This window comes from Limanda limanda, chromosome 11 (assembly GCF_963576545.1).
Source record: "Limanda limanda chromosome 11, fLimLim1.1, whole genome shotgun sequence".
Taxonomy (NCBI): domain Eukaryota; kingdom Metazoa; phylum Chordata; class Actinopteri; order Pleuronectiformes; family Pleuronectidae; genus Limanda; species Limanda limanda.
The window spans coordinates 8,489,853-8,509,013 of NC_083646.1; the positions used below are offsets into that span (position 1 = coordinate 8,489,853).

The following is a 19,161-nucleotide window of genomic DNA, read 5'->3' on the forward strand; positions in this document are numbered from 1 at the left end:
TACTGAAATTCTTCACGCCTGTCCCTTATTTGTCAGCTCTTGTATTTAGTCTCTTGTTTTCGCTGTATGTGCAGAGACCTTGACATGCTGCTGTAACACAATCTGTTCCCTGTGGGTTCAATAGAGTACACATCCATCTATCTGTCTGTCTGTCTGTCTGTCTGTCTGTCTGTCTGTCTGTCTGTCTGTCTGTCTGTCTGTCTGTCTGTCTGTCTGTCTGTCTGTCTGTCTGTCTGTCTGTCTGTCTGTCTGTCTGTCTGTCTGTCTGTCTGTCTGTCTGTCTGTCTGTCTGTCTGTCTGTCTGTCTGTCTGTCTGTCTGTCTATCTATCTATCTATCTATCTATCTATCTATCTATCTATCTATCTATCTATCTATCTATCTATCTATCTATCTATCTATCTATCTATCTATCTATCTATCTATCTATCTATCTATCTATCTATCCATCTATCCATCTATCCATCTATCTATCTTTCTTTCTATCTATCTATTTATTAGGGGACCGTTAGCTGAGGTACTGGGGGCTATGGGCTTTAACTGGTTTGTTCCCCCTCTAACCAAACACCCCAGGAGGTCCATTGACCTGGTGGATCATCAGAACTCCTCGGTACAACTCAGTAAAAGAAGGGATCCAGATCTATTGTGGGACATCATCCTCTTTGGCTCAGTCGCGCTGCTGCCAAAGAGGCCTGTTAATCCAAACCGATCCAAACCGAGCTAATGACACCCCCCGGCTGTGACGTCACTGTGGGTTCTGAGTCAGTGCGTGGCAGAGACAGGCCCGAGTGGGTCGGGCGGGGCCAAGGAAGAAGGAAGGAAGGAGTGGGGTGTGTGGGGGGGGGAAACATCTGGATCAGAAGAGGGAGTAATGTCGCTGCTCGCGTGTCTCTGCTGCAGATGTGTGAGAGGGAAAGAAATCAAAGTCTGATCGAGATTCACTCGGAGGATCCCTGAGGATTGTGTTTACGAGCTGGAGAGAGAGACGCGTCGCTATGGATCAGTCCGTCGCTATTCAGGAAACTTTGGAGAGGGAGGAGAACTGCCTCATAGTATCCTTCACACCCTGCCTGAGCTTCCTCATGGGCTTTACATGGGAGATACCACGACTCAAGCTAAGTTCAAACCAGCACCACTCGAGTTGGAGTGTATCACAGTCCACAGATTATATAGATTAAATAGATTATAGAGCTTGGATTAAAGCTCTGTTACGTGGTTTACGTGTCTCAGAATGAAAAAAATCTGTTTCTGTGGGTTATATCAGATCAATGTATTTGACACGTTGTTGTTTTCACGAGCAGGTTTGGTTTGGGTGGAACTTCCCACGGATCCAGTCCAAGTCCTGTAGTTGGAGCTTTCGTCCACACGGGGGCAGCTTTGTGTCACCAGCTGACGTTTGAAGTTACAGGCAGCGTGAAGAGACTTGGCCTGAAGATGTGTCACAAATGACAGGATTGTAAAAAATGCTCCATTACAAGCAGATGTCCTGTATTTGTCAGAAAGTGAGGATGTTGATGTGACAGGAAGTCTGAAAACAAAAGTAGTTCTGATGCAGCAGAGTTTCACCAATGGGTTTTATTTTGTTGTTATATTGGATTAATTGAACTCAAGGATTCACATATAAACAGATATACATTGTTCTTTTGGTTATATTGCTACTGATGAAAATTAAGTTGTGATCATATTGTTTTATTGCCCAGCTCTTCAAGTCATATAATAATTAAGAAATACTTAATAATTTTCATTATACCCTTAACTGTGAACATGCCGTCCAGTGTGAGGTCGTCTCTCACAGCATCACAGAGAGCATACTGCTGGGACTGGTGGAGTCTTCCAAAGAACATGCGTGAGTTTTTAACAATAATTGGCAAAAACATGACTTCTGTGTGTTGCGGAACATTATGCTTGTATTCAAAGGTTCACATGTCATTCGTTCAGAAGAGGAATTTACTTAGTTGCATAACCGATAGCAGCACCACAAACTGAAATGCTAGATTTCACTGTGTTGTGCAGGAGATCTACAGTAGTTTGAGTTCAACCACACCCTGTTACCCATCTGATTTGAATCTTTTTTCCTTTGTAGAATCTTTATTTATACTCATCGAAGGATGGCCATCACCGCTGATGACGTGTCCCTGGAGGACATCGTACCCGTCTCCCTTGACTTTGCTGTTGTGGAGAGTGAGCAGCTTCAATATGTTTACCATCATAATGAGTTATTATTCTGTTAATCTTCTCTTTTCTGGTAGTTTGTCCTCACCCTTGTCCAGGGTTAAGAGGCTGCTGCACTTTGTTAAGCTTTGAGGCAAATAGAGCATTGTGAACATGGGCGATACAAATAAAATTAGATAGAGGAGAATAACTTGTTGCTTGTGAAAAATGTCCTGATGCTACTGTTGTCTTTCATTCTGCACTTTTTTTAGTTTCCTCGCCAGAGGAGCTGGCAGTTGTGGGTGTGTTTGCCCTTTTTTTCTTAATTACAAATATTCTCAAATACATTACAAATACCAAGTAAAACTGAATATCACATGTTTTCTTTGCTCACAATGTTCTTCATCTGATTCAAGGTGCTGATACCAGAGTGAGAGTAAGCTTCCAGGAGGAAGCGCTGGAGCTCAGACTTCCTTTCGGGTCTCACTCGCGCCTCTTTCTCAGTGAGGTCAACAGAGCGTGGAGTGGTAGGTCAGCACTCACACACTGAGGCCAAGCCTTTACGTAACATCCAGCAAGTCATCCCTTTTTGTTCAGGGCTTCTGCAGCCTCTGAAAAACCCTGAAAAGTAGTAAAAGAGTAGTTTCCTGTTTGACGTACATGACATTGGCAGTGATGAAAGGCAACAAGTGTGAAAACTACAAACATCTGTTGTAGACAACTGATCATTTTTTGCTTCAGAAGTTCATATTTATATATATATATATATTTTTGAGCAAAGTTGGAGTCACTTTGTGTTAAGTACAAATAACCTTCTCTAACGCATGTTTTGATAAAACCTGCCGAACCAGTCTTCAATTGCCGTGGGGTTAAATTATGTCTGCAGCCTAAAATTCATTATATTATCATATTTTGATAAGAGATTACTGTTAAATACATATTCAAAAATCTGAAATGAAAACACAAATGCATTTGTGAGATGTTCCACAGCTTCCACTGAGGACAAAAAAAGAGGAGTTACTCAGACAGACAGACAGACAGAGACAAGGGGAGGAGTCTGTACTGTGTGTTTAGTTTATTTCTGTCACCAGCTTTTACAAAAGGACGAGACTCAAACGGTTCAAAAAGGACGTGTCACTTCCTCCTCGATGTTTCTCCAGAACTTCTTTTTAACTTGTCATCTGAATAGAGCAGCTCGGTTGATGGGGTGACAGACATTTTTCAGGGATGTGTCACTCTCGCCACTGGCTCTCTATTCTTCACAGTGGAAGCCAGTTGTCAGCATGGACGAGGACCTGTGTGTCGCGTGTGTTACATTTTTCGTTGTACGCTCAATGAGCCGCTGGGACTTTTAACCTGGAGATGGAAAGATTAAAGGACCCGGCTCCGGTAGTTGTTACAAGGAGGAATTTTAAAAATGGTAAAGGTAAGCGAAATTTAATGAGATCCTCAATTCGATTTCCTAAATATACATTTCAAGAAGGGCAAATTTGAAGGTGGTGTCCCAGAAATCGAAACCTGAGGCTTAAAAATGCTTCGGAAATTAGATCACTTCTTCTTCAACACTGTATTTACACCATGAATCTTACCTCCTCCACAGGTGCCTGATAACAAATTCAAGCTGTTTCCGTATTCCTCAGTCACACGTAATTGTTATCGTCCAAACTTATTCTGATCCTCTTCCTCTCTCTCTCCGGTTTCTCTTCAGATGCTTGTAAGTCTCCCACGCACGTGCCAACTTTCGAGTGGATCAACAAGTACCAGAAAGCCAGTAAAGGGCCAGGAGTTGTCAAACAGGCTCTCGGCACAACTTTCACTAAACTCAACCAGCACCGGAAAACAGGTTTGTCGTCTAATATCTGTTTTCTTTGTATTTGTTCCCAGCCTGTGCTTCCGTCTAGTAACACTCTAGATGACAACCATGATAGGTTCATTCATGCAGTTGGTGACAGGTCGCTGGAAGAACAGGGGACGAATGCAAATGTCCCGGCATGTGTATGATTGAAGCAGTAAATGTTGGAATATTTCTAATACCAGTGTCCCAGTGAGCCAGGAAGCTGAGCCAGCATTAAAACAGAGCCATAGTCCTGCCAGAGCTACAGGAAGGACAGTCGTTATTAATTTCATTATCATGAATAACACCACTTTTCCTGCTGTGATGTGGAAATGACTGTCCAGACTTTATCTCTACAGCACCTTAAAACATGCTCACCAGTCGGCTTGACGACAGGGATTAGTCAAAAATAGAGAGTTAATTCAAAAAGCTTTTTTTTTTTAAATGTCCTGGCTGATCTGACTCTGACGGGTTTTCAAAAGCATAAAACAGAGCCAAATGAGAACAGCCCTCAGTAGAGAGCGTTCCTATGCCTAGGCCGAACAGTCCTACACGTGACTGTTTATAGTACAAATATAAAAGTAAAGGGAGTTGTCTGATAACGTTATTGATTTATTTGTCTTTGAATATAGAGAAAGAAAGTGAAGGGAGGGGGGGGAATCCTGTGTCAGCATCTTCTTTCCCAGAGGTTTTTGAATCCTCCTGAACAAATACACCAACAAACACGAGTGAAAACATAAACTCCTCAGTGGACTTAACAATGAAGGGGTTGACAATCAAGAGACCTACTATATATTTAGTATTTCAATACAATAATCCATGTGTGATCTTTGAAGGTCACAATGAAACATTTACTTTGTTTATGAAGAAACAAATGTTTGTGTAGTTGCAGTCACATGACAGGATATGTTCCCTTAAAGATTTCACACATTATGTTTGTGCATGCTGGGAGCCAAGCTGCTCATGACTGTAGACTGTATAAAAATACACATATTTATCCTTATATACAGTCTATGTTTATGACAGACTTAGGTTTTGGTGCCTTGGCGGAAGGAAACACTCTACTGTGCACTTTGTGTGTTTTCCACTGTCTTTGTATGTTTGTTAGTAGAATAACACTAAACTACCCGACTGATTTCTATTCTATTCTGTGGAGGGGTGGGACCTGACCCAAGGAAGATTTACGGTGCGGATCAGGGGTCGGATTTAGGATTTTTTTTTCTTGATTTCACACAGAATAATTCGAGGATCTTAAATTTGAAGGCATATTTTAAGGGTCTGATATTTATGAGTGTTTGCAACTTGCTGCAGATCCAAATGAAAACCTGAATCTAGTTGATTTAAATGTGGTTTCTTTAGGGGACTGCTGGGAAACCCTGCTGATATTTTATTTTATTTTATCCTCTTGAAATGCATGAGCCTAACTTCATGTTGCACCGGTGTAACATTGTGTGCAGCATGTAAACAGTGTGTGAACAGTGTGTGGTTCAGCTCGTGTGTCTCTGCAGCAGCAGCAGGTTAACTCCTCCCACCTCACTTTGCATGGGCAGGTCTCACTGGAGCTCGTCTCCTCCTGCACAGAATGAGTGGCAGCGGTGCGGGGAGATGTCTCAGCCGGTGAAAGACTCGGGTATGACAAATATTCAAAACATTTACTGTCTTGTCTTCAGGTGCTGTAACAACCAAAAAAGTGTGTCCCGTTTAGCTGGCTAGCTCCCCAGCTAACTCCAGCTAGCCAGTAGTAGAAGTAGTTGGTTCATCGAGGCTATCTTTAGCCAGGTTAGCTTGCAGGGGCCAGGGTTCGCTGGGTGAAACAATTTGTTTGTGTTGAATCTCAGTGGTTGTTATGGCTCAGAATGTGAAGGTGTACGTCAGGTTAGCCTGTGTAGCCGAGCGATGCTAAAGGCTAACGGGGCTACATGAAGTTAGTGGTCGTCGCTGTGTGACAGACCGTGACACACCCGCTGTGGTAAGAGTCAGTGTTTTGACACACACACACACAGATTTGTGTCACACACATTGTGTCACACCGTCGTCTGTTTCCAAAGAGACACTCTCGCTAGCTCATCCTCTCAGCTAGCTTAGCCTGTTAGCTTCAAATCACTACTCTGCAAACTTTCCCAGAGATGAAGCTGCTCTGCACCGACTTGGGAGGAGAGAGTTTCTCTAAATCAATGCAAGTGTGATCCAAGTGTGTGTTGTTAAAGCAGGAAGAAGCGATGTCGTGTTTATCTGCAGCTTTAGATTCATTCCTCTTGCAGCTGATTACTTGGAGCTGACAAAATGAAAAGGAAGTTATGAAACAGTGAACTTTGTGCAGCTGCAGATAAAAAGCTGCGGGTGCATTAATACGGAAGAGACTGACTTGTGGTCAGCTGCAGATAAAGAGGCGCAGACGTGTGTAGTTCAGCCTCCATGGTTATTAAGCTCATTAGCTGGTTAATGATACTCAAGCAATGAGCAGGAATGTGAAACATGCTGAGCTGGTGGTCACACACAGGACCCTCATGGGGTCAGGGCCTCACTGGGGGGGCTGGTTGTCAAATAAGCAGCAGCAGCGTTGTTGGTTTTAGTCGACAAAGTGTTTAATAGCTTATTAAAATGAATGAATGAAGCAATAACATTTTATTCGTGCATTGCCAATATTCACGCGACATCCTCTGTTATTCACCCTCAACAAGAGTAAGGAATACCCACTAAAAACCACGTAGAAACCTCAGAGAGAGACGCATGTGAGGGATCCTCTCCCAGGAAGAAGAAGCTCTCTGCAGCAGTTTCCACTGAGACTAACACTTTGTCTCATGTTGATGAGCTGCTAACGATTATTATAGGTTAATCACCTCATTAACAAGTCCCCATTGTCCACATCCATGCCCTGTATTTGCTTAAATTTGACTGATCAGACGTCCAAAACCTGATAACATCGAGGTCACTATCATACAAGGAGAGGTAAAGTAGATGTTAATGCATTTTAGCAGCTGTAATGTGAGGATGACTAATATTGTATATGCTTAAAATTTGTCCTAATTTATTATTCAGTTTTCAGAATAGTTGAGGATTTGAAGGTTAACATTTTGTGATAGTAACTAACTACCTTTTTGTGCACTGTCGTCTTTATACCTTCTTTATTGTTCAGCTTTTACCATGACATGGTTTATTTCACCGAGAGAAACTGGTGTTCAAAGCGAGAACAAACTCTTACCATTGGTAAACAATCCAACAAATGAAATGGGGATGAACCAGTCTCTAAAGGGCTAAAGTCTAACATGCATGTCCTTGAAATCTTGGGGTTAGGTTTCTGCAACTCATGAAGCACTTCATCAATTTCACAGTTACATGTGGTTTTTCTTTGTGTGCACAAGATTTGCAACGTCTTAACCCTGAGCGTTTATTAAGTTACACCCTTCTAATGTAATTTCACAGTTTGCTGGAAGTTTTCTCAGACACATAATGGCCCATCTTCTTATTTTCCATTTCACACAAACGCCACTCTTTTTCAGTCATAACTTACATGGGGACAGTTCAGATTGTGTTTGTTACATTGTAGATTATTGTACTAAATATACAAAATGAGACAACTGGCACAAACATTTCTGATATGATGACCTTTTCTTGGAGTTGCACATGTCACAACCTGTTTTCTTAGAAAGTCTGAGAGATGAGAACATTTCTTTACAACAAAGATGCAGAAAAAGTTATGTTGTATGACAACTGTGGTTTTAACGCTGTCTCAAATGTTCTGCATTAGCCACAGATGTAACTAAAATCATACACTTTGTCACTGCATTGTTGGGATTTTTGTGATCACTTTTCTTTAGGCATATATTGACAACTTTCTTACCCCTGTGACAATGTTTTAGTTGTATGATGTTATAGTCACAGCACTCTTGATATCCATGTCTAGAAGTGCATTCTGGCCACAACGTTCTTGTGTTGAATGCTGAAACCAAAAAACAGCAGAGATCAGAAAACAAATGCAGTAGAAAAAACTTTTGTGTGCTGGCACTGCCATGTTGGTCAGGTGCATTCTTAAAAGTAGCCTATACCGAAACTTTAGTAGAGTTTAATTTCCTGCTCAAAGAACCTGGCCTTCCCTTTCAGAGCAGCCAGCTGTGTTCCCTGCCAAGCTGCAGGAGACAGGGGCCATGCTGTCTCATACCTCACACTTCAGTGAAAGCCAGCTACTTGGGATGCACTAACTGCTACCGACTGCAAAAGACCGGCTCTGTCGATTGACCACAGCCGAACCCTTACTTGGCACTTTTTTTATGATTGACTTCCATGTTACTGTGGGAGTTTGTTTTTGTTCTTGGGCATGGTAGCTTTAATTTATTCAACCTAGTCATTATTAAAGTGTTGAAATGGGTTTGCACAGGGCTGGGTTCTTTCTCATATGATACTTAGGGCATTTTAAGATAATGTTGCTGGGAACAACACTAAAACCGTTTTCAGACGTGACCTGCGGGTAAAATGTGGCGAATTGTCTACGGAGTTTACCCAGAGTTTGCCTTTCACACATGCACAACACATCGTGAGGTTTTCTGCACAGACGCTTTCACAACAGCAACAATTCTGCTGCAGAGATAAAGTGGTTTTCTTGACAACACACAGACACTACTATCAGCTCTTATCACCACAAACTCTCGACATTTTCATCAGTGTCTTCTGGGTATATGACACCAATTTTTCCACCAGGAGATAAGCTTAAGTAGCTTGCACCACACAGTCTTAACTGAGAATATATTTACTTAGGCATTTTGGATTTGTACTATAATGTTAGTATTTACCTTCATGATCTTATGTTTTGTCAAGTGAACAAAGACTGTTTTGTATAACCTTCCTTTAATCTGCCTTCTCCAAACAGAGAAATCGGACCAAAAGGGAAGTTCAGAAAAGGAAATCGTTTCCAACAGCGGCGCACAGAAGTCCAGAGTGTGTCCAGGCCCGGAGAGGTGAGGCCTTTTTATTATTCACACGTGGAAGCTTTCAAACTTTGTGTTCTTATACAGGTGTAGAAAGATTCCATACAGTAAACTATAACTACTTACATAAAAGTGTGATGCGGCGTTTTGTGAGTTTATGCTAATATTCAGTGTGTGTCACTCAATGTAAAGACTGTTTTGTTTTCTTTACGCTGACTTAACATGTAGAATACATTTCCTTCCTTTTACAGAGCCTTCCTTTTTTCTTTATTTTTTTTCATGTTTGCTCGCGTGTGGTCGTCTTCTCTTTTCCGTGTCTGTGGTTCATTGCTGCCTCGACTATATTTCTAACTTGACTGTTTGATGGATAAGTACAACTGTAAAGAGCTAATTGTAGCTGTAACCCAAGTGTTTAAGGAAGATATTCAAACAACAAGGCACCAATGACTTTACTGTATCGCTTGAAAGTTACATCACATTAATAAATAGGTTCACTTAACACAATGTTAAATGCAATACATTTGAGAGCTGAAACAGAAAAACCAGATTGCCTACTTGCTGCAGCGTGACCTAAAAAAATAGTAATATTTAAAAGTATAAAAAGCATATAACTTGAGAATTGTACAGGTACTGTTTACATACCCGACAGCAGCCTATGAGGCATGTATCATTTAAATTCAAACCTCTTAATTTACTAAAGTTGTTAAATAAAACAATGCTAATTTGCTATGTTCATTTGTTTTACCTGAAAGTGACGGCTGCCTTGAATGAACCAACTGTATTTTCTAAGATGGTGTTTAGTTATGGTTTGTTTCTGAAAGATTTCTGAGAGACCGGCATATCACATTTCTTCCTCTTTTCTTTGTCTCATTGTGTATTGTTACCAGGGAAATGACGTGTTGCCCCATAGTCTTGGTTTCTACTGAGCATGTGTTGATCTACTGTTTATCTCACTGTTGGTCTGGAGCAGAGTGTTATGTCATTTAATTTCTAGCTTTTAGAAGCGGTATTAACTGATGCAAGTAGGTCGAATGGTATTGTTGGTGCAAACTGATAACTGCACTTTGGTCGGTGAACAGAAAAGTCAAACAACTTAGACCAAACACCCAGTTTACGATCATCCAGACACTTGTTGCCCCTCTGACCTCACACCAGAGTGACAGAATGATCTTGTTTCTATTTTGGTCTGTCTCTACTCACCTCAGCGTCTAACTCTTACTTCTCCTCTCGTTGTGCAGTCAAGCCATCTCCAGGGATGACCTGGTTTACGCCTCCAGCCACACCACGTCAAACAAAGCTCAGATACTGACCATGCCTCAGTTCAACCTGCGTGACAACCTCATCAGATGTGAGCTGCTGAAGAATGAAGACATTTACACTTACCTGGAGAACTTCAGGTATGTTGCTGTCGACCAGTGCTTCATTTATACAATAGGAGGCCAGAGAGGGGATCTGTTCCGTTGATCAGTCTGACTCGAGTGTCTGGAGAAAATTGAACATCACAAAAAAGAACATTGTATGTAAATTACATTCAATAATCTTAGTCATAGACTCTGAGTTATCAGGGAGGTAGATAGAAACAGCTGTTTACGGCTTAGAGCTGAATCCCTCTCTTTGTTTGGTTTGCTACAAATGGTGGAAAATTGAATTAGGAGGAAGGGATTAATGACTCTCTCTCAGTTTTTTTTAATTAGGTTTAAAGTGACTCCAAACCAGATTTAATATAACTTCAAAGGGAAATAAAAATGTCACAACAGATAACATTAAATATTTCACAAAATTGATTTAAAGATTTGATTGTGATAAAGGAGGTGCTGGGTCCAATTAGACATGTGCCTGTCCCAATCTAGGAGGTCCTGATCTTGTTCTGGCAGGAGAGTGAGAGTGCTACGGGGGTTTCATACACTATTTAATCTGATGTACAGTAGCTGTTACCTAAAGTCCTACTTCTACATAATTATGCAAACTTGCAGAATTAATATTTTGCAGGTTTGAATTTTGGACGCATGTCAAGATATTTTATACACATAATGTTACACTTGTGTTGAGCACACAGTTTAGCTGTGAGAACAGCTTGGAACCAATAAGTATTATGTAAAAGCATTGAGTCAACATCTGTGGTTTTGTAGTTCTGTGTACTTAGCTTTTTGCTATTTTAAGCACTACTGTCTCAGATGCTTTCTAGAATTGCACCAGTGTAGAAGGTAACTGCACTTTAGTCTAATCTCATTGATTGTGGATGTTGATATACCGGTAAACACCGAGACATTTTTAGGTTTGGGGCTTTCTGAGAAATAAATGAAAAAAAAGCATTTCCTTTATTGACTTCACTTTAACTACACTGCCTCCTGTTGGTAGATGTGTGCCTTAATTATTGTCTTGATGAGAAACAGCAATCATACAGAACATTTTGCATTGTGCTCGGAGACCTGAATTGTCTGCTTCATTTTCATGTTACTCTCCACAGTACTGAGAATGTACAGTTAAGAAGAAAAAAAAGCTTAAGAAAGCAGCAGTCCATGATTTTTGTATAAAAACAGCTTCAGCATTTTTCCAGGTAGCTGAGACTGGGGCCATTAGGACAGAGAGTTTTGTGCAGTAAGGTGTGATGGTGGTCAGCACAAAATAAAGAGTTCTGTGCTTTTCCTGTGCGTGAGTGGAGTGGCTGCTGCCTGAAGGTCAAGAGAGGAGGCCGGTTGAATAGAAGGATGTTGGTATTTTGATCTGGACCTGCAAGATAAATTTCAGTGGGGTTGTGAAGGGTTTGCGCCCTCACCGTTTCTCACAGTAGGTTTCCTTCAGCAAGGCACTGAAGTTCCAGGATGGCTGATTTTATAAATTACATAAAACACAATTTCAAGATGAGAGAGTGCTGTAGTAAATCAGCTTAATATACATCGAGGTAGATTAATGTCCCCTGATTTAAACTGCAAATCACAGAAGCGACTCTGAATAAGCTTGTCAGCAGGTTAAAAGCAAGACGAAATGCTTTTTTTAAGTAAACTCTGTATTCTCCTCATCTCTCCCCCATTCTGTCGCAGCCTTTTCCTCGGCACATACAATGTGAATGGACAGACGCCGAAGGAAAGCCTCAGTCCTTGGCTGAGCTGCACTCTGGACCCTCCTGACATGTACTGCGTGGGGTAAGTCAAGAACAGCAGTGCAATTCTCCACTTAATCCTATCACACATACAGACATGCAGTCCTCAAACCTCTGACATATACATGCAGGCATTGATCACGTTTTCAGTAGGAGAACATGCTGTCCCACAGATTCGGCAGCGTGCGCCCACTGATACTGCCTACGTTTCACTTCACTACTTTGATTGAAAGACTAGAAAAAAGTTTGGTAAAGACCTCACAAGCTGTGGGTGATGTGGGAATCAAAACTCAAACTCCCCTTTGTTCTTCCTTATAGTTTCCAGGAGCTGGATCTCAGCAAAGAGGCTTTCTTCTTTAATGACACCCCCAAAGAGCTGGAGTGGACGAAGGCTGTGTCCAAGGGCTTGCATCCAGATGCCAAGTATGCCTTAGTAAGAAAATCCATTTTTTTCTTCTTTAAAGTTGTCTTCCTGGACCTGTATATGTTAAAGCCCGGCCAATTGTATTCTGTCTTTACAGGGTTAAGCTTCTTTTCTTTTTTTTTTACATAGAAACTAGTAGCAGATTCACTGTTATTCTGAGTTTCCTGTGTTTTATGGAATGGTAAGTGTGGTCAATGGATTTTTACCATATCATAAAGAATAGTTATGATAACCCTACCAGTTAGGTAAGATTTTTCAGACTTTAATGTTTGAAGATATCTTCTATCTTTCTCTTCCTCTTCCTCTTATTCACTATCATCGACTTCTCTTTTCTCAGAGTGCTGACTTTTGCTTATCATGTTACTTTTTTTTTATCTGCTTGGCTGCTTTCCTTGAGACCTCATAGGGTGTACAGGAAGTCTGTCAGCGACAGACCTTGAATAATGACATTTCCTCATCAAGTGTCAGTGCTGTGACTAAAGCACACTTACTGTTCTGTAACCGACACTTTAAAAGCCTGGCAGCTTGAAAAATAAAAGTTTTTACATTAGTATCTGAATGTTGTTTCCTGTAGGATTGACAGAGGAGGCTTATCAAACTGTTTTGCTTCCCCCTGCTTAATATTCTGGGGTGGTCACATCTGTTTTCCTTCAGATAAGACAGTGGGTTCTACTTAATGTTCTGAAATACACATTGTTTTTGTTCTAAGCAGCTGCAAGTGAAAAAACTCTGAGCAGCAAAAACGTGTTAGGCTGTATCTCAGGGCTACAGAGTCAAACTACCCATGAATTTAAAATATGCAGGAAATTCGCATTTTAAATTATTCTTCCTTTACTGTATTAACTGATGTTTCTTTTTTTATTCGTGCTCTGCTCCAGGTGAAGTTGGTGCGTCTGGTGGGCATCATGCTGATCTTCTATGTGAAGAAAGAGCATGCAGAGTTCATATCTGAAGTGGAGGCAGAGTCTGTGGGCACTGGCATCATGGGAAGAATGGTAAGACTGGTTTTACAGGCTTATTTTATTATAGATGTGCATCCTGTAGGTTTGCTGGTTTTATGTTAAGTTGTTCCATTTTCGAAGCAGAAATCTCATGCAATGACTGTTCATTGGTTTATCTGTGATGATGAAAATCCAGATGTGCTGCCACCAGTGAATGAATGTGATAGAAACTGTGGGATAGACAAATACTTTAACAAGTGAAACCAGTGTTGTCCCTCCAACCCTCTCTGTTTATAACTCTTCACTTGAGAGCTTGTTCATCCAGCACCTCCAACTTTGTTCCTCACACACTGTTGCAGAATAGATTATTCTCGTCTCGTATGCAGATATGCTGACTTAGCAGCCTCTGCAGTGTCGAGCAGATGGCAGGCGGGTGACCAGTAGGGGCTCCTCTCCTGCAGTAATGAGACGCTGGCTAATAGTCTGCACCCAGAAACAACTGAAACCTGCCAAGTATCTTATTCTCTGCGCCACACTGGATCACTTTCAAACAGAGGGAGCTTGTATAACTGCATATAACCTCATTTATCTTTTGAATCTTTGTAGATGCTCGATTGGCATTAATCTTGACTGACTTTCTCTCGTCTTTTTCAATCTCTCACTGGCTCACAGGGAAACAAGGGTGCTGTGGCAATCCGATTTCACTTCCACAACTCCAGCATCTGTGTGGTCAACTCTCACTTAGCTGCCCACATAGAAGAATATGAGAGACGCAATCAAGACTATAAGGATATTTGCAGCCGTCTCCAGTTTCGGCAGCTTGAGCCTACACAGACTCCACTCACGATCATGAAGCATGAGTACGGACCATTAATACAGTTAAAAGTTATAATATGATTCATATAAAAACCATAGTATTTGCTGTGTATTGCAAATTCTCATTTGAAATTTTCTCTTTGATTCATTAGTGTGGTTTTATGGATTGGAGACCTCAACTACAGAATCAGTGAGCTTGATGTTTCCAATGTGAAGGAGCTAATCAGCAAGAAGGACTTTGAAACTCTGCACAGTTATGATCAGGTATTTGGAATGGTCTTAATCTCTTTTCTGTCTTTGTATTGTCTTTGTGAGAGCTGATTCTTACGAGCTGCATTTTGTCCTCAGCTCAAGAGGCAGATCGATGAGGAGGCTGTGTTTGTTGGTTTTGTGGAGGGCGAGATTGATTTCCAGCCCACCTACAAATATGACACCGGCTCTGACAAATGGGACACAAGGTAATCTTGTATAGCTGCAAATAGCAGTTAGTAAGGAGATCATTCTTCAGTAACACGATTAAAATTAACATAATTGCAACAAGAAAGAAGTTTGTCGTATTCCAGCTCCTCCCGGATATGTTTCACTGTTAAGATACTTCAGTCCCATCCATTACATTACTGTACATTACATGTCATTTAGTTGACACTTTTATCAAAATGACACACACACTGCATTTAATATCTATAAGGGGACATTTTTGGGGTTCATCATTCTGCCCAAGGACACTTTGGCATAGGTTCAGTTTCGAGCTGCCAACCTTCTAGTCTACCCTGTGCATATACACTGTCATACAGTTGTCATTTCTGCCTTCAATACTTAATCTAATTAGAGATGTAACAAACGTGCTTGATAATTAACATTTTATTACTTCTGCATTTAGTGAAAAATGTCGCGTGCCTGCCTGGTGTGACCGTGTCCTGTGGAGAGGGAAAAACATCAAGCAACAACATTACCAGAGTCACATGGCTCTGAAGGCCAGTGACCACAAACCAGTCAGTTCCATGCTTGAAATTGGGGTAAGTGACTCAGATTTTATCCATTTTTCTTTTCCATGTGGTAAAAAACATACACATAAATTAGAAAATACATAACCAAATGGTAAATCAGTGAAAATTACATTAATATTTGACTTTATCTGCTTATCTGCATATGTCACTGCAGTATAACTGATTGTTTATTTGCCTGTGACCTCCTCCTATATGTTCCTACAGATCAAGAGAGTAAATAGTGAAGCCTATAAGAAGACATTTGAAGAGATTGTGCGCAATATCGACAAAATGGAGAATGAGTGCATTCCGTCTGTAACCCTGTCCAAGCAGGAGGTAAAAGTTCCAATCACTTTCAGTCCTATTATAGTGTAATGGGAGCAGTTTTATCTCTCTGATGCACTTAGTAAAACAAAATGCCTTCTCATTATACCCTTTAATGACTTCAGTAAGTAAACCACAACTAATGAAGCCGTGTATTGATCTCAGGCTTGGGGCCTATTGCAGGTATTTAAGGATACAGTTGCAAACCATAGAGTCGACTTATTATTTTAATCTCACCACATGAATCCTTCTCTCTTCCTTCAGTTCCACTTTAAGGACGTGAAGTTCATGCAGCACCAGGCGGAGACGTTGAGCCTCTTGAATGATGGGCAGGTCCCGTGTCAATTTGAGTTTATCCAGAAGCCGAATGAGTCTACATACTGCAAGCCCTGGCTCACAGCAAACCCCCCCAAAGGCTTCATCGCTCAGGGTGAGTTACACATAGTCCCCGTTTCCTCCAGGAGCCACATTTCATTTTAATAAAGCATCAATGTCGTCCCTTGAGGTGCATTTTCCTTTTTTATAGTGCAAGACGACATATTGTTGCAGATTATGGACGTCATGTTGCTTTATAAATCCTCAAAGAGCACTACCTCAGCATTTGTAGAAACCCCTGTACGACATAATTCAAAAATAGTTGAGTCACACGTTACTTTATTTGTGCACCTCTCAACGTCCAGGTGGCTCTGTGGACATTGACCTTGAGGTTTTTGTAAACCGCTCGACGGCGCCTGAACTAAACTCTGGCAAGGAGCAGATCGAAGACATCCTGGTGCTTCACCTGGAGCGTGGCAAGGACTACTTCATCCCTCTGACAGGAAACTACCTGCCCAGCTGCTACGGCTCCTCCATCCGTTCGTTGTGTCAGCTGAGGGAGCCCATCCAGGACATGCCGCAAGAGACGCTTCGTGATCTTGTGAGTGCTCCCATGTGCAGAACAAGTACAGTGTCCTTGAAAGACCTCACAAGACACAGAATATCTTTTTCATAACTTTGCAGATTTACAATTTCGCACAGATTTGTCTGTTATATCTTAACTTTTCTTTGCTGTGTTTGTTCCTAACATTAGGCAGAGAGGTCTGGAGATGAGAATGCAGTAACCCCTGAAAAGCCTCTAGACATTCCTAAGGAGCTCTGGATGATGGTGGATCACTTGTTCCGTAATGCAATCAAACAGGTCAGACAATCAGATGCCAATGTTTCTGTTTTGCTGCTGTAATAAAATAAAAGAACACTGTACTTCTACTTAGTTTATGTTTGGCACATTTCTTCTGGACAGATTTGTAATGTTAGGGTGATTTATGTGACTCTTGGCCTCCTTCCTGTTTTTTGTGTTGTATATTTTAAAGGACAAAGGAATTAAGCTAGAGTTTTACTCTGGACACAAAGTATGTGTTATTAGTTTTTCCTGCCAGCCAAGTAGCTTTGTGGAGTCTCTGCATTGATTCGCTGAAGGGAATTAGCAGTGATTTATTTACTTGATTTAGGTAGCGTAAACATGGGATTGTATGCTAAATCTCATTCTAAACAAAGTCTATTTCAGTTCCGCAACCTGTTTATAAGTTTCTAATTTGCTTCTAAAAACACCAAGACTCATGTGTTATATCTTCCATTTGCAGGAAGACATATTTCAGCAACCTGGTCTCCGGAGTGAATTTGCAGAAATAAGGGATTGCCTCGACACTGGCATGCCGGATTCTCTTCGTATCCTTCAAAACAATTCTCATCAGAATTATTCAGAAAGCATCACAGTTTAGTTACCTCCGCAAAGGAGGTTATGTTTTTGCCCCTGTCAGTATTTTGTTGGTTGGTTAATTTTTTAGAAAATACACAAAATCAACTGAATGGATTTCAGGAAACTTGTTGGAAGGATATTGGGGGTCTGGGAATTTTCACGGTTTTCCAAAGGAATAATTCAGGAATCTTGATGATGACTGATATCTATGAGTGTGTGAAAGTATGGTGCAGCTTGATTTTGAATGATTCCTTTCGTGATTTGTTTATTTTGCTCCCACTTCATTTCAATACGTGGCGAGTCCTCTCCGATTACCACCTTAACTCTGTGTTGACCTCCAGCGGGCAGCAACCACTCAGTGGCAGAGGCCTTGCTTCTCTTTCTGGATGCCCTCCCCCAGCCTGTGGTCCCCTACTCCTTTTACCAGCTGTGCCTAGAAAGCTGTTCCAATGCCAGTCAGTGTGAGAAAGTGAGCGAGACAGAGAATCACGATTTATCCTCTCCAAGATTTCTTGAATTATAAAAGACAATCTCTGTTTGTTTGTTTTTTCATACAATGTTAATTTATTTACTCTGCAGGTTATTTCCATGCTACCTCGGTGCCATCAAAATGTGTTCAACTATTTATCTGCCTTTCTGCGTGAGCTGATGAAGAATTCTGCCAACAATCGATTAGATGTCAGCATCCTCGGTAAGAAAACCAAGCAGTTTGCTCATTTGTGAATTTTGCTTTTTTGATTTAGTCAACATGTTGAATAAGAGAAGAGAAAGTAAGGAATCAAGCCAGGAAAAATCAAAATGAAATTCATGTTTTATTATTCAGCTCTGTTTATGACTGTGATTGTTTTCAGTAATTTTTCCATTACTCGGAGCAGTCTGGCTCTGTGTAAAAAAAAAGTATGCTTACCCAACTTGCCCCGTTTGAATAAAGTTTGAATAGAGACTAAATTATTATTGCAATATGAAAATTCTTTGTTCTTGACATTGATTTGCTCGTCGTGTCTATCATTACTTAAAACATTTCAATAACTGAAACAGCTGATAAAGATAGGACATTAGGCCTAAGAAAGGGAACCCTTTGTTATACTTTGCAATATGAATAATTAATTTTATCCCTGTATAGCCACCATTTTTGCATCCTTGCTCCTGAAGTCGCCTAAGAAACAGGATCTGGCCGAAAAGAGGAAGACCCAGGAGTTCTTTCAGCACTTCCTGACCCAGGGCTCCTCGTAGAGGGAGGACTCCTTCATCTTGTCCTTCATGCTGATGCGCAACACTAAAATACAATGTACAGTTTAGTATTTGTAATGAACCGTACATGAAATGAACTAATGAATTATTATCTTCGCGGATGGCTCTTTGTGTAGATATAGTAGAATCACTTTAAAGCCACAGTTCTTACCTGATATTAGTTTGTTTGTGGTCTGTTGATGGAAAGAGTTTATTGTATTCCGTGGAGCATCTGTAGAGACCTAATAATTTTTAATGTATCTATATTTTATTTAAAAAAAAAAAAAAAAGATAATTTGTATTTTGATGTTTCTGATCTCAACAGCACATTGTTTTTTTTATGTATAAAAACAGTTGGAAACGAAAGTGTGTCACTGGTGAAGTCAAACTTTTCTCACTCAAAGTGTGTTGGATGGCAAACAAAGACATGGTTTTTATTTCCAGATGGAAATGATGCAATTTATTTAACGGTGAATCCAATAACAAAGATCTCATATCATGACACAAATTGACATGAACAGGTTTAACTTGCTGATGGCAGGAATGTCTTTAATGTTTAGTCTTCACATGTGTGTGTGTGCTGCCATCTTTAAGTCGGAGGAGGTGAACTTGAACATCTGTCCCCATCTGCCCTGCGACTCAACTTCCAGATGCGTTCAAATACACTTCTTTCTATTCGAACAAAATCTCTCCACTTCA

The 19,161-nt window shown here is 40.7% G+C and overlaps 1 protein-coding gene across 2 annotated transcripts; it reads left to right on the forward strand.

Moving 5' to 3' along the window:
* Positions 1-864: 864 nt before the first annotated feature.
* Positions 865-18,818, forward strand: inpp5b (inositol polyphosphate-5-phosphatase B). Of its 2 annotated transcripts, XM_061081329.1 has the most exons (23): positions 865-1,051; positions 1,766-1,845; positions 2,083-2,180; positions 2,423-2,452; positions 2,567-2,677; positions 3,859-3,993; positions 8,849-8,936; positions 10,145-10,303; positions 11,948-12,049; positions 12,325-12,439; positions 13,309-13,425; positions 14,044-14,231; positions 14,340-14,451; positions 14,536-14,645; positions 15,068-15,203; positions 15,399-15,509; positions 15,762-15,927; positions 16,178-16,413; positions 16,567-16,674; positions 17,117-17,201; positions 17,574-17,701; positions 17,812-17,923; positions 18,356-18,818. In XM_061081329.1, exons 1-23 carry the CDS (start codon positions 995-997, stop codon positions 18,463-18,465), a joined length of 2,694 nt encoding a protein of 897 aa, XP_060937312.1. In that variant the 5' UTR covers positions 865-994; the 3' UTR covers positions 18,466-18,818. The 2 variants fall into 2 exon arrangements, with proteins under 2 accessions (XP_060937312.1, XP_060937311.1); XM_061081328.1 differs by lacking the exons at positions 865-1,051; positions 1,766-1,845; positions 2,083-2,180; ... (1 more) ...; positions 2,567-2,677; positions 3,859-3,993 and adding an exon at positions 5,541-5,614 and having other exon boundaries at positions 18,356-18,817.
* Positions 18,819-19,161: the final 343 nt, after the last annotated feature.

Coding starts and splice junctions, on each gene's coding strand:
- inpp5b (XM_061081329.1), top strand. CDS start 995: ATGGATCAGTCCGTCGCTATTCAGGAAACTTTGGAGAGGGAGGAGAAC. Junction 3,994..8,848: donor CAACCAGCACCGGAAAACAG/GTTTGTCGTCTA, acceptor TTCTCCAAACAG/AGAAATCGGACCAAAAGGGA. Junction 10,304..11,947: donor ACTTACCTGGAGAACTTCAG/GTATGTTGCTGT, acceptor ATTCTGTCGCAG/CCTTTTCCTCGGCACATACA.